Genomic DNA, 15,870 nt, shown 5'->3' with positions numbered 1-15,870 from the left:
TACCTTTTTGTCACCTCATATCAGTTATTTAGGGATTTATCTCTTCCAATAGATTGTGAACCCCCATGCCCTTTCAGTGCAATAGTTTTCTCACATTTCCCAGTTTCATCACATTGCCAGTGTAACATATGCACATAGTATATGCTTAATAAATGTTGACTTTTGATTTTTCCTGGTTACACACATTCCTGAGAATTCTTGAGGAAAATACCCATTCCAAGAGTCTTTGTGGATGGATAATTTCTGATTTGTTTACATACTGATAGCATCTTCCTGTACCATGAAAAAAAGGCAATTTTATTTTTACTGCCCAAAATATTACAGCAATTTACCTAATTTTAGTTAACTTTGTATAAAAGAAGCTCCCATATAATGATTAATTCTTGAGATTCTTTTGAAGTGTGTGTGTGTACATTAAGTCAGAAAGTATGAAGGGTCTGAGTTGTTGACTTTTTGCAAGCTAGCAAATTATCCTGCTCTTGTTTTACATACATACTTTGACAGAAGACATGAGGCTTTCTGGATCAGAGCAATAGCAAAATGTAGCAGCCATTTTTATATATTTTATACTTCATGAATACCTCATTTCATCCAGAAACTAGAAGTCCAGCAAATTCCTACATTCACTAGACTGAGCAGCCTTGTTCTTTCGGCTTTGATGTATGCAACTAACACTTCACTGTAAACCTCTAATCTCAAACCCTTTCCCTTAATTCCTATATTTTCCTCATGTTATTATTCTAAAATATATTGATAAATGATTTCTGTGAATTTAAAGCTTTTTAAAGTAAACTTGGTCTTTTTTAAGGAAAGATATTTTAAGCTGCTTTGTTAAATAATGGCACTAAATTATTCATGGTAAATTACGATTCAATATTGAAATAATCCATTGCTTACAAAGTGGAGTAAACATCTATTTACATGTTTAAAATCTGCCTGCAGATGTTTTTGTTTTGAGAAACTCAGATTTCTGTGGAATAAATATCAATTTGGCATCAACTCCAAGTCCCCTTTAGTGTCAAAAGACCAAAAAAAAATGTATATTCATCATTATTTGCTTATAGTTCAAGGCCAGTTTGGACTAAACTGGATAAAACAACAGTGTGACACAAGTTCATCTCAACAACTATAACAGTTAATATAACCTCAGTACCTACAAGAAATTAAAGCAATAATGCAGACAGTTGTACATTGGCAATTGGCACCTGTAATGGAAAATTTTATCCCATCATAGTCAAAACATCTGCTGAATAGAGTTGAAAAGAGAAGCAATTATTTTACTTTCTATAGTATTTCAGAGAAGACTTTAGAAAACTTGTTTAGGAAGTAATTTAACTTTTATTGAGCATGGCTCTTTGTATAGATTATATATGTGTATAAATATATATTTAGAATCTTCACATGTGTAGGATGCATACATCTAGTAATGTATAACTCACTCAGCTTGGTATTTTATAGAGGTATATTTGGTATTAGAGTTTATCCTCAAGTAGCTCTTAGACCTTGATTTTACCATATCATTAAGTGAGCTACAAGGCTTTTTAACTGAGCATGTGATGAAAGTGGCCAGCTTTATATTAATAATATTTATCACTTCTTTTATTCTGTTATGTATCGTTTGTTTTTCCCATCGAATTTAAATTGTGTGACAGCAAGGATTTTGTTTGTCTTGCACACCATGGTATTCCCACTGCAGCTTTTGGCTCAGTGAATGAATAGACAGATATATAGCTGAGCCAAAAAGCAAGCTTTTAGGATTGTAAGTTCAAATCCCATTTTAGTAGAAATTTGGTCAATATCACTTTTCTGTTTTGTATATCGTGCTTTCCATTAGATTATTTAATCAGATAATTTAGTGACTTAAAGAAAACGTTAAAAGAACACTGGCTTAAAGTCAGAAGACCTGTTTTTGAATCCCAGTCCCTCCATGTATTAGCTGTGTGATCTTGGTTTCCTCCTGTATGATGATAATGAATGAGATCAAATGAAAGACCTCTAATATTCAAAGGTTAGGTGATTCTGACTCTTAACAAGGATGTGGTAGTACTGTTTATTAGTAACAGATTATAAACTGTGATGACCATAGGTTATATAGGAAATACATCATTTTATAGAAATACACTTGGTGCAATAATTATAAAAATTATATAAGCAAGTAGAGAAAGCCATACATTTACATACCATAATATTATTTCTTTAAAGTAAGATAAGCTGTATTTAATTAAGAATACATTCCCTAGATTTTTGAACAAGAACATCTTGTTCTGGTATATACTAAAATGACTTATTTTCCTGAAAAATTAAAGCAAATTTTGTCTGTATCTAGAGTGTAATATTGTGTGTGCAGTAACTGGCTTACAGAGACTCAGCTTGAATTCCTGGAGTAAAGATTTTTATATTGGAATAATCTTGTAGATCACAGAGAATTTAATGACTGGCTTTTTATATATATACTATTTAGTATATATAAGAGGAGGGAGATAATTTAAAAAATTTTTTAAATAGACTTTAAAAACAGTATCATTCCATAAGTAGTAGGATATCTCGAGAGTATAAAGTCTAGTGTCCTTCCAATCAATCAAATTTAATTCCTTCCTCATCAACTATAATGTAAACTTATATGCCTAATTTAGCTTAAATTTTGTGAGGTTTTTAGATGTATTCAGTATTGAACGGTGCACTGAGTGCCTTAAGAAACTGTAGTTATGACAAACAGGATTTAAATAAAGTGGTTTTGCCATCTTAGAATATGAAGATTTCCTCTCTTTACTCACAGAGCTTTGAGAGGTTTTTGCAATTGACAAAAGTCCAAGAAGTTTATGGAAAAGTGAAGAGTTTTTAATTCCATGTTTACTAATTTTTGTAAATCATCTAAATATTCATCACAAATAGTGACAAGCATCTCTAAAAGTCCAAGTTATAGTTTAGGGAAGATATGGAATATACCAGCACTTAAAAGTGTTCCATGCAATGCTGCATTTATATGATTAACAATGTGCATTATATCTCTTCTGCACAATTCCTCCTTCATAGAATTTTTATACTAAGACCAGATATTTTTCTAAAATATAAGGAATGTTCATATAGTGGCCTTGTGACTTTTTCACATGACTTAAGCACCCATGTTAACTTTGTATTACTGGTTTTTTTATAATTTCTAAACTTTATTATGTGTATAGTTTAAGGCATCTGTATTTAAAAATAAATACTAAATAAAATGTATATATACACCTGTTTATTTGTTTTGTGAAGAAAACTAGCCACAAAAATTTCCCCTTCATTCTTGGTAAAAATACCTATTTCAGAGAATTCTATACTATAAAATAACATTTAATTTTAAAGATATAAAGAAAGAATATATAATTATATTAGCATACCTTGCCTAAATTGTAATGATGGCACCAACAGGTTTATCTTTTTAAACTTCTTGAAGACTTATATACATCATAACTGTCTTGGGATTTTATTTCCCTTAGACCCAACAAAATAATTCCTGACCTCAAAATTACAATTACTTGATTTGAAATAACATACTTAGAAAACAAGTGTATCGCATAATGTTTAAAAAAAAAAAAAGCCTAAATGGCATATGAAATGTAGGTTGTATTTTTAAAATAGCAACAATGTAATGGATGTTCTGCACAATAGTGGGGGACTGCAGAAGGTGGCTTCATTACAACTCTTGCTCAGCAACTAACTGCAGCTACGATTTTAGTGGTGTGGTGTCTTGTAAGGTCAGACTGGAAGCATCAATCCTAAGACCACACAGGTAGACAAAACTTCTCATATACATCTAGTCACTTATATCAGCCAGAAAAGCAGATATGTGTTACTTTTATAATGCTTCATTTTGGGGGGGGTGGGGGGAGTTTTTAGGTCACAACTAATTTAAATTATATAAAAATTCCCCACGGGTTGGGTATATTCATAGTTGGCACAAGTTAAAAGACAAAAAGTCCCTGTATGTCCAGTCTTCTTTTGGTACCCAACTCAAAAAATATTTTATGTATAAAACAACTATACCCCAATAAAAAAAAGTTTTAAAAATAAAAGAAATATGCCTCCTTCTGTAGTGAAGACAGCCACTGGACATTTTGCTGGCTCCAATATGGGGCCTTTCCATGGGTGATATTCAAAATACTTAACAATAAGCATGGTAACATAAATTAATATATAAATCCAATATTTACATTTTTTTCTATTTTCTAAATCAATTAAATTATGTAGCATACAACTCACTAAGCAAAATAAATTGTGCAAATTATTCATCAAAAAAGAATTTATGCAGAAACAACTTATAAGTAGAACTTTATAAGTCCAGGTTTAAATTAAGAATTTTAGAAACAATATCATAAAATATAAATTTTTCTGTCATGTAAAGCCTTATCATGAATTTCTGTGGTTATACATGTCATATGTATGCTAAAGTCAACAGCTCTCTGAGAAGGAGCATTCTTCATTTGTTTTTCGTATTCCTCAGTAATATATGTAACGATATATATTATAGAGATCAAATCTTTGAAAGTAATTTTAATTTAATGTTTTATATGGACAATGAAAATCCACCTTATTTTGGTGTTTAAAGGAAACCACCAAGTCAAATTTAATCTTTTTTCTGTTTCAAAGAAGCATCTTTAGTTCAATAAAATGTCTTGGGACAGAATATGCCTGAAATCTTAGGGGACAGTTCTGAGCTATTCCTAAATTAAAGTTCAGTGTTCCGGGACATTGTGTTACAGCAGATGTTATCCTCAATGCCTACCTGGTCTAAGTACAAATCAGCAACTAAAACTTATTTACATCTTAGCTCAGAACATGGAACACACATTCCCCATTCATCATCTACATGATTGAGTGATCCAAAAATATTTTCTCATTAAAGTATCATTAGTGATCACGTAGGATAATTTTTAAACAATTATACTTTCAAAAATGTTTAAGCAAAAAATAAAAATAATAAACCTAGGTGCTTCCTTTTCTCTAGGCTTATCATGGAAGTTCCTATAGCCCTTGATTTTGAAAAACTTCTCAATACTTAAATATGGACCTAAGAGGAAAATGGTCCTCATCAATGTTCATTACTTTTATCATTATGTTCTTTGCTCATAGTAAATGTATACCATGTAGTGGTTAGGGGTATGGACCACAGAACCAGACCTGGGTTTGAGTTTCAGCCCTACCACTTACTAGCAGTGTGACTTGGGCTAAATAGATTACTTCACCTCTTTAGGCAACAGTTTCCTCATAATGTTGTGAGTATCAAATAAGTTACCACATATAAAGTGTTTATAACAATGTCCGGCATGTGGTATGCATTCAGTAAATGTTATCACTATTATGTTATTCAGGTTTCTTTTTTTTTTTTTAAGTTCGAAACTTACATTAGAGAGAGGGTCCAGGGACTTCCCTGGTGGTCCAGTGGTTAAGACTCCACGCTTCCAATGCAGGGGCGCGGGTTTGATCCCTGGTTGGAGAGCTAAGATCCCACATGCCCTGTGGTGTGCCATGTGGCCAAAAAAAGAAAATAGAGGGTCCATATCAGACTTCTAGTTGACTGTTAATTAAGTATACAATTTCTATTCTTATGTCTCTTTAGTACACTCCCTGGTTCATGCATATGTGTATATAATCTATACCATATAGTACACATATATGTGTGTAAACCATGTAATGTATATGGTATATATTTGTGTTTATGTATATATGTGCATGCGTGTGCAAAAGAGAGAATATGAAAAACAAAAACATTGAAGGCAAAATATATAATACAGAAAAATAAAATACAGTAAATTGAAAAAACCTTGTCCTTAAATCCAACCTTTCATGACGATAAAAAATACATTTACCCTTTCAGAAGATCACTTTTAAGTAGTTGATAGTTGGAGCTTTGACTGTTTGTTTTGCTATTTGTTCGTTTAGTGTTTCCTTCAACATGTATTCTTCATAATACATTTTGAAATAATCTTGTTTGGAAGTACAGTCTTCCTTAAAACCTGGTATGGTATCAGTTCATGTAGTTTGGAGGTTTCTTGATTTCTAGGTTAACATTTTGTAATGTCGGTTTTATGAGGTAGTCAGTCAACAACTTGCCAGAAAATAAAAGTCAAAGGCTTATTTTCTTAAGCATAAGTCATCTTCCCAAGGTAGTTAGCTGGAACATAGCCTTTCTGCCCTTGAACTTCAGCTAACCACCACTCTTTGTTGCCACTTAGGTCACAAAATCTAAGTATATGAACTCTTTGGTATTCCTGAAGGCTGAGTTCATGGTCACTCCGTGCCTGAAAGGCATGAACTGCATAGAAAATCTAGACACAGAAGCAAATGACATTATTAGAAGCAGAGCCTAAAAATTTAGACAAACATAATAAAGACTTCCAAGCTTTTAGAAGAAATGCTGAAGTTTTCTTATTTTTCCAAAGTCACTCCCCAACTCCTTTGTTGGATTTATTTTGCTAAAGTATGGCCCAAGATGAAAATAGAGTGAAATTGCCATTCTTATTGTTCTGTTGGGAGGAGTCTAAACTGTCCATTCTTGAAGGCAATTTGGCACTTTCTATTAGATTTTTTAAATGTTAACTCTTTTTGATTCAGAAATAGCTCTAAGAGTCTCTTCTATGAAATAGAAACATTGGCACAGATTATTGCATAATAATGTTACTGCAATACCGACTTACTTATAAGGTGAAAAGTGGGAGGGAAGTTAGAATAACACTAAAGGTTCAGCAAAAATTAAATTCTAGATACTTACATTAAGGAAATTTGTAGTCATAAAAATAGTGTTTTCTGAGACTAATAACACAGGAAAATTCTTATGATAAAGTGCTCAGCGCCCCCCGCAAAAGATACAGAATCAGATGTGCAGTATGTGTCTAATATTGTTAGATGGTTTTCTTTGAGTAGTAGAATTAGAGGTGATTTTCATTTTTATTTGTTGACTCATTTTATAAACTTTTATAATGACAATGTATTAAATTTATAATTTTAAATTATTTGAGTGACCTAGAGAGACTAATAAAATATATTTCAGTCAAAAGAATTTTTCTTTAACCTCAAAAGAGTACTTCATAATTATTAGATGTATAGGAAGCCTCTAAATAAGTGATTAGTCCCTCCTCCACTAAAATCATAAGACTGTTAATAAAAATGTTCAGTTATGGTATAAAATTTAGCAATCAACTAACAACATTTATTCATTTATTTAATTAGAAGTTATTAAGTATCTATTAATAACCAGATAGTATGTTATCAGAGAACTTATAACCCAGCTAGGAAAAAAAAATGCCAATAAAAAGGAGCACATGCAAAAACAAAAAAACAAAACAAAAAACGCCCTACAAATGCAGGTGATATATATATCAGCTAATTGTGAGCTGTGTTTTGGAAGAAGCAACCTTTTACAGGTGACGAAGTTGATAAAGGGGTGGATATGTCTTATTCAAAGGTACAGAGATGAATACATGGAAACAGTATATGGGAAAGGCAAGCAGATTAACTTTCTCAAAATTGAAGGTCAATATAAAAAGGAAATTATGAGAAATAAGGTGACTCCGTTGAGCAGGAAAGAGACTGGGTAATGTGGAGGGGGGACTACAGTTGACCCCTGGACAACACCCAACTGAATGGGTCCACTTATAAGCAGATTTTTTTCAGTAAATTTTTGGAAAAATTTGGGGAGATTTGCAACTATTTGAAAAAAGTCACAGACGAACCACATAGTTTAGAAATACCAAAAAAATTAAGAAAAAGTAAGGTATATCATGAATGCTTAAAATATATATAGTAACTAGTCTACCCTTACTTGCATAGGCATAAGATGAGTGATATTTAACATAAAAAATAATGTGTTCGTTTTCTTACTGTTTTATAACTTTGCTTTCAAAGAATTATATTACTGTTCAGTATGCCTCTTCCTCATAATTGGAGAGACTGCGTATCAGCCTATCATCACAGGTAAGTGGTTTTTTAAAAGTAAACAATGTTTCCAATATTGTACTATGAATATGGCTGTAATACTGTATGCCATAAAGATTTGATAATGATTCAGTCATTAGTGTATAGACTAGCCTACCAGGGAGCAATCATATTGATTACACTAGGCTACCATAAAGCAATCCTATTGCTGCTGCTTTGTTTTCAATGCATGAATCATTATACCTGTAAATAAATATGAATTGCTTTTTCATATTATTTTTTCATATCTGATGTCTAGTGTTAGCAATACATTTAACATCTACAGTGTTTTGTATCATATAATACAATATTGAAGTGGGTATTAAATGATTCATTTTGTAAACAGATGACATAAACTTATAGTATCAATAAATACAGTACAGTACTGTAAATGTATTCTTTTCCTTATGATTTTCTTAATAACCTTTTTTTCTAGCTTACTTTCTTGTATGTATATATAATACATAAACATACAATATATATGTTAATCAAGAATTTATATTATCAGTAAGGCTTCTGGTCAACAGTAGGCTATTAGTAGTTAGGTTTTGGGGGAGTCAAAATTTTTTGTAGATTTTCAGCTGCCCAGGGGGTCAGCACACCTCACCCCCGAGTTGTTCACTGTATAAGTACAGTGTAAGCTATTCTTTAGATCTTGAACTATTTAGCTTTTGATGGTATTCTGATACCACTGACTTATATATCATCTCATCAACTCTAGCATGAGCTCCACCTCAGAGAGAGGAACCACATTTCAACTTTGTTCCATTGACCACATCTGGTATACAGTAGGAATTCGAATATATGTTGATTTGATTTTAAAGTAAGGCTGAAGGGCTTGGATATCATACAAGAACATTCAAGAGATCATCTTGTGTCATACAAAACAGATTGGTGGACATGGGTTATTTTGTAATTTTAAAAAGTAAAGAGAAAACAAAAAGGGAGATGCCATAAATTCTTGAGCAATGGAGTGGTAGCAATAATGACCACCTTTTATAACTCTCATAACAGTTTACATGTCAAATGTGCTTTATCCTCAACAACCCTGTGAGCTGTGACTTAAAGAAGTAAAAAGCTCATAATCATAGAGCTAGTTGGTACTGCTAGGACCATATCTTCTAACTCCAAATCCTGTGCTTGGTCCATTTCTCATAGTACTTTAGGAACCAAACTCTTGTTCTAGCAAGGATGTGCAGAGTGTATTCTTGTGGAAAGGGACTGGAATCTCTAATATGTTTTGTTGTTTAGAAAGTGAAGACATTGAATATATCCACAAGAACAGAGTGGAGGATTTGGTTTGCAAAAGCTTTCAGGAATATCATGTATCATAACACAGCTTCTGAAATAATCTTAAGAGCCCACATTAGCAGTTGCTAGCCATCTTTTGCAATTTTTATACATAATGTATATACTTTATCAGTGCAGCTATAGATTTTTTAGCAGGTCAGATTACCTGCTAATATATGATTCCTAAATATCTGTGGTGGTCTTTCAATTTGGCACATATACTCTCAAGGGCAATATAAAATCTTCCACCTAGATCTATTTGGTATGAAATTATGGCAAAGCTTATATTTTAAACGCTCAATATAGATTCTCATAAAATTGTAAACTTAAAGTACAAAATTATAATATATACTTTCAATATTTTAGATGATCATAGTCCAAAATTAATTTAGGATGAGGATTTTTCGGGTTTTATATATGTTTGTGCTTCCACTTAAGATAGATACTCAAAATGGAAGTAAGTCTGCTTTTAAAGAGACGGTAGTCAATCACGTTAGACTACAGGTTAGAAGTTTTCAATCTGTTATGGATTTAAGAGCTAAAGGTTTTCTCTCTTTCTTAAAAAAATATTTTAATTGCTCTAGGCTGTTGGACTTTCAGTGTTATTATGTTTTGGTCCAGACACATTAAAATTTTGTAAATTTAAAACATAATCATCTAATCCTTTTTTTCCAAACCTTGGCATTTATGAAAATATATTTTATTAGTTGCTTCTTTGCAATCTGTAAAGCTCTGACGCATTTTATGGACAATATTTTATGACTACAACCCAGTTCTCCACAGCATTTACTCTTTTTAAATAACACTCTGTATTACCGTATTATTGACTCACACCCAATTTATTACCTACTGTTCATAACCACCAGCTCTTTCCTTGTGGTGCCATTGCCAGTTCAGCATTTCCTTATGCTATATTTGTGCATTTAATTATTCTCCCTTAGTGAGCCACATTACCTATCTTCACTGAATTTCATTTTATTGATTTCATCCCAGTTCTCCAGTTAGCAACAACAAAAATCATAATGTATTTTAATCTTTCTTTCCAAAACTAAAAAGCTACAAAACCAGCATTTACAGTATTATATCATATTAGCTCAGGAAGCCAAGATAGTTATATTGCATGAAAAATGCTCATTCTTCTCTCTTACCCACCAGGAGCAAGCTTTCTTGTTCTTTAGTTAACAGTTAGGAATTGTTATTACACAAGTAATTTTTGTAAAAAACAATTTTAAATAAAGGTAAACACAAAGAAATTTACTAATTTTTATTAATACCTTGTTTTTCTTTTATCCTTTCTTCCTTTTCTTCCTCCACTTTTCTTTCTATCTACCTACCTACCTAAAGTGGTAATAAACATGTAATTATTGTACACATAATTTTTGCAACCTGCTTTTTCACTTCAAAATATATTTTAAAATCTTTTCATGTCAATAAATAGCTCTCTAAAGCATCATTTGATGACTACTTAAATATGTTACAGCCTGCTGACTTTTGAAGCACTTTAAAAATAATGACACACTAGATATATAGCATTATCGTCATAAGCAGCTGAAAAATGTATAGAGGAGGGACCGGACAATGAATCTAGAATTAGTGCAAAACAACTTTTTTGATGTCAAAAATTATGTTCTCAGTATTATTTATGTGAAAAAAGAAAAGAGCACTGATTCTCAGCCATTACTTCCCTCTAAAACTTGGTTTTAGCCATTATTAAACTTGGTCCTCTTCAAGAAGTACCAAAGATTATCACATTAGTCCAACATCCTGCTTGCCAAACAAGGCATCTTACATACTGTGGTAGGCAGAATTCTAAGGTGAACCCCAAGATTACCACCTCCTGCTGAACTTGTTCTGTATAATCCCCTCTGTGAATATGATGGGATTTCACTCTTGTGATTAGGTTACATTACATGGTAAAGGTAAAGGGATCTTACAACGGTGCCTAATAAGGTCCCTAATAAGTTGACTTTGAGTTAGATGAACACTATCCTGAGTGGGCCTGACATAATCAGGTGAGTCCTTTAAAAGAGAGTCCAGTCACCTCTGAAGGGAAAGATTTGAAATCAGAGAGATGCTCTCCTGCTGGCCTTGAGCAAGCCAACAGCCATGTCGTGAACTGCCTATAGGGACAGCCACGTGGCAAGGATCTGAGCACAGCCTCTGAGTGTTGACAGTGGTCCTTGGTTGATAGCCAACAAGAAAATGGAGACCTTGTTCCTACTGGAACAAGGAACTAAGTTTTGCCAACAACCGTGAGCTTGGAAGACAACCCTGGTTTTCAAAAAGAGGCACAGCCAAGCAAACGTCTAGATTTCAGTTCTCTGAGATTCCAAGCAAAGCACCCAGCTAAGCTGTTGCCTGTACTTCTGACCATGGAAACGGTGAGATAATAAATTTATGTTGTTTTAAGCTACTTAGTTTGTGACAATTTGTTATGCAGCATAGAAAACTAATAGAGATCATGCCATTATTATTTGATCAGAAGAGACCTGCAATTTGGGTTGCGTTATTTCAACTCAGAGCAAAGGTATAGGGGATTCTATGTGGCCGCAGATCCAAGCTGCATTTTCTAATCCAGCTATATTTGTAATAATGTTTAGATTTATATTCCTGACACCAGGGTCTGTTTTGAATTGGTTCGAAACTCAGAGGAGAAAGAAAACAAGTAGCACTTTATGGAGAGATATCATTAATATACTTTCTGTTTTGGGCAAAAGAAAATTATCTCATTACTTTTCCTCTCAGCAATGGAAACTTCTAATGGATCTAATTCTCATGATACATAATAGGTTTACTCAATTACTCTGCAGTAGCAGCTAGTAGGCACTAGATGCAATTTTAGACTATACAGTTCATGCTGAAAGAGCCTAAGTGAGGTGCTTAATCTAAAAGTCCCTGTAAAGCCAAGTAAAAACTAGAACTCAACATCAAGACAGCTTTAGGTCATCTTCACAAATTTGGTCCTCCAGTGTCTGTCCTAGGTTATTAAGATAACTTAGAAAGTTCTCTTAGTAACCTAGAAGTTATTAAAAGCCAGCCAGGACATTTAATCAAGTATATAGATTTCACTGATAAAAATTCATTTATCAGTTGGTATTATAACATTATATTGTCTTACAGAAACTCTGAATAAATTAAGAGAGTGAATGAGTAATAGAAAAACAGGGTTTTTGAAACTTCAAGACAGAAAAGTGGTAAGAACACATAGTAATGTATAAATGAGTTTAGAATCAGTAGTGACTGGGACAAAGTACTTGCAAATTATATATCTGATAAAGAACTCTATGCAGAGTATATAAAGAAGTCTTAAAACTGTATAATAAGAAGGGAAATGACCCAATTTTTTAAATGGGCAAATATTTGAAAAGACCTTTCACCAAAGGAGATGCAGGAATGGCCAATAAGAACATGAAAGATACTCAATAGCATTAGTCATTAGGGAAATGTAAATCAAAACTACAATGAGACACCACTTCACTTCCATTAAGATGGCTGTGATAAAAAAGACAGACAATAAGGCAAGGATGTGGAGAAACTGCAATTCACAATCCTCATATATTGCTGTTGGGTACATACAACGGGGCAGTCACTTTGAAAAACAGCTTAGCAGTTTTTTAAAAACTTAATCTTACGAATAAGCAATTCCACTCCTAGGGATCTACTCAAGAAAATGAAATTCACACAAAGACTTGCACACAAATGTTCATAGCAGCATTATTCATAATAGAAATTACCCCAGATGTCCATCAGTTGGTGAATGGATAAACAAAATATGCTATATTCATAGAGTAAAATACCGTTAGGCAATGAAAAGCAGCAAAATACATATACATACTACAACACGGATGAATCTCAAAAAACATGCTAAGTGAAGGAACTTGGCTGTAAAACACCACATATTGTATGATTCCATTAATACAAAAAATACAAAGAAGGCAAATCTATGGAGGAAAAAAGTGATTAAAGATTTCTTGGGGCTAAAAGTGAGAAAGAGGAGGAGCTGCAAATGGGTTCAAAGGATCTTTTAGGGTGAAGGAAATGTTCTAAAGTTGGATTCAGGTAATGGTTGCAAAACCCTGTTAATATACTAAAAGTCAGTGAATTGTATACTTAAATTGCATAAATTGTATGGTATGTAAATAAGAACTTAATAAAACTATTTTTTAATGTATCAGTCATGAATTGGACAGCAATCAATGTATTGTTGAAAGAAGTTGAATAAAAATAGTTTTGAATAGCAGTATGGCAAAGTATATCAAGACTTTATATATCCTTTGACACTCCAGTATTTTCAGGAACTTGCCGTACAGATATACTCATATATAAGTGTATAAAAATAGATGAACAAGGATCTGGCCTGAAATATTGTTTGAAATTTTAAAAACCTCAAAATATTCTGAATGTCTATTATTATGGTAATAGTTACATAAATTATGATGTATCCAGATAATGAAATACTATGCAGAATTTTTAAGGAAGAAGGTAGATATTTAGGTACTGTTTTATCTAAGATATATTGTTAACTGAAAAAAATTATGTACCACGTATATGTTCCCACTCGTCTAAGTATAAATTCACTCATGTAAATACAATATCTGAAAAGATATACCTGCATGTTGTCTCTGAAAAGTAGGACTGAGGAGAGAATAAAGACCTTTACTATTAATTTACATATATCTTTCTACTGTTTTAACTTTCCACAAAGAACATGTATTAACCTTATTTTTTAAAAAGAAGTTAAAATTAATTAATAAAAAGCCACTAGGGGCTTCCCTGGTGGCTCAGTGGTTAAGAATCCGCCTACCAATGCAGGGGACACGGGTTCAAGCCCTGGAAGATCCCACAAGCCCATGCACCACAACTACTGAGCCTGTGCTCTAGAGTCTGCGAGACACAACTACTGAGTCCATGTGCCATAACTACTGAAGCCCGCGTGCCTAGAGCCTGTGCTCTGCAACAAGCCCCCGCAATAAGAAACCTGCGCACCACAACGAAGAGTAGCCCCTGCTCGCCACAACTAGAGAAAGCCCACGGGCAGCAACGAAGACCCAATACAGATTTAAAAAAAGGCCACTAAGGAAAAAAAAGCAAGTTTAAAAAAGGAACCAGTTAGTTCATCACCACTTGGGGATTAACATTTCTGAGGTAGCAAAAAGGAACCCTATATTATAGTTAACTTACCATTTTGGGAAAGGGTTATGCCAATAGCTTTTGCACTGGTTAAGTGAGAGAAAGGTAGCTTTTAAAAGTTTCAGTATATGTCAATAGTATATGTCATTATGCAAGAGATTAAAAGTGACTGATTCATAGATAGCGCAATGAAGATACTGCTCTCAGAGGAACTACGGTCAGTTTTCCACATGCTGCTGATGGTGGTGATCTGTTCAGTATTGAGCTGTTTTCCTCTCATGGGGGAAGTATAAAGAGACCATCTTCACTCTAAGTAGTAACAGCTACTATTTATTCAGTGCCTGCTCTGTGCTGGGTACTTTACATATAAAATTATCTCTAATATCCACACATCAACTCTGCAAAGTAGGAATTATTGTCCTCTTTTCTTCATTTGAGGAAACAGGCTCAGAGAATTAAATTCCTTGCAAAAAGGTGCACAGAGAGGAAGTGCTAGAGAGAAGTGCTACAGAGAAGCTGACACTTCCACCAAGTCTCACAGTAAGATAGAACATCTTTCACGATTCCAACAGCCAAGCGTCTTTACATCAGGTTCAAATTCTTACCTGTTCATCTACCTCTTGAAAACTGTCAACATCAGTACCGTTTGTTTCAGACTTCCCACATGTTCCACTAAGAGATGAGCTGCTATCACTTATGCTACCTTCTGGGGTGCCTGTGACACTGTCACTGGCTGGTCGTGAAGACACAAAGAGGCTGATGTTATCAAAATCATCATCACAGAACCTGTTCTTGGCGTCCACCTTCTGCACTTTTGCTGGATTGTAGGGTTTTAGGAAGGAGGAATACACATATCCTTTTATAACTGGATAGGAAATAGAAAGAAGAAACATGGTTATTTATAACTCTTTCCAAACAGTTGCATTTAGAGAAGGACACAGAGGCCCCCTGGGAAAATCTCAACTAGAAGAGAGGTGGAAGTTCTTTGCTTCTTATGAAAAAAACTTACTTCCTGTGTCAACAAGCCACCTGCTGGTACTCCCCAACGGATCCTTCTGTTCCATCACAGCCACCAACTCCCCTTCCAGAAGATTGATGTCATATTCTTGTGTAGCGTTGCACTTGCGCTTAGCTTGGTAGAGTTCCTCTGTACTGTATGTGGATAGAAGTTTGCAGCGGTGAGTGTCATTCTGACGTGGCACTTCCGGCTGGGAGAAGTAAGGAGAGCTTTTGGTTCAGATAGATGTATAATAAAATCCGCACAGATAAATATTGGTAGATATTTCTTCTCTGGAGATTTTTTAACTGTTGAAGCCGTACATTGATTAAGGATTATTTCAATGTTGAGGCAGAGATCAAGTTATTATGTGAAAGTATTTAGCTGAGTTATGCAGGGAAAGATTCTCTAGTTAGCACATGAGGGCAGTGTTGTAGAGAAAAAAGAAAATTCAGCTGAGAATACGAAGGCAGAGGTTCTAATCCTTCTTTGATGTTGAACAA

The 15,870-nt window shown here is 33.6% G+C and overlaps 1 protein-coding gene across 1 annotated transcript in view; it reads right to left on the bottom strand.

The window, feature by feature from the left end:
- Window positions 1–5,715: 5,715 nt before the first annotated feature.
- ARHGEF38 (Rho guanine nucleotide exchange factor 38) overlaps window positions 5,716–15,870 on the bottom strand; it is a 151,295-nt gene continuing 141,140 nt past the window's right edge. The window contains exons 12-14 of the mRNA XM_029234718.1: window positions 15,380–15,578; window positions 14,976–15,235; window positions 5,716–6,305 (exon numbers count right to left, since the gene is read on the bottom strand). Coding sequence (XP_029090551.1) covers window positions 6,120–6,305; window positions 14,976–15,235; window positions 15,380–15,578 — 645 coding nt within the window. The 3' untranslated portion in view covers window positions 5,716–6,119. The remainder of the gene's footprint in view (window positions 6,306–14,975; window positions 15,236–15,379; window positions 15,579–15,870) is intronic.

This window comes from Monodon monoceros, unplaced genomic scaffold (assembly GCF_005190385.1).
Source record: "Monodon monoceros isolate NGI ecotype Baffin Bay Population unplaced genomic scaffold, NGI_Narwhal_1 Super_Scaffold_20, whole genome shotgun sequence".
NCBI classification, from domain to species: domain Eukaryota; kingdom Metazoa; phylum Chordata; class Mammalia; order Artiodactyla; family Monodontidae; genus Monodon; species Monodon monoceros.
The sequence above is the reverse complement of the archived record's forward strand: the minus strand, read 5'-3'. Positions and strand labels throughout refer to the sequence as shown.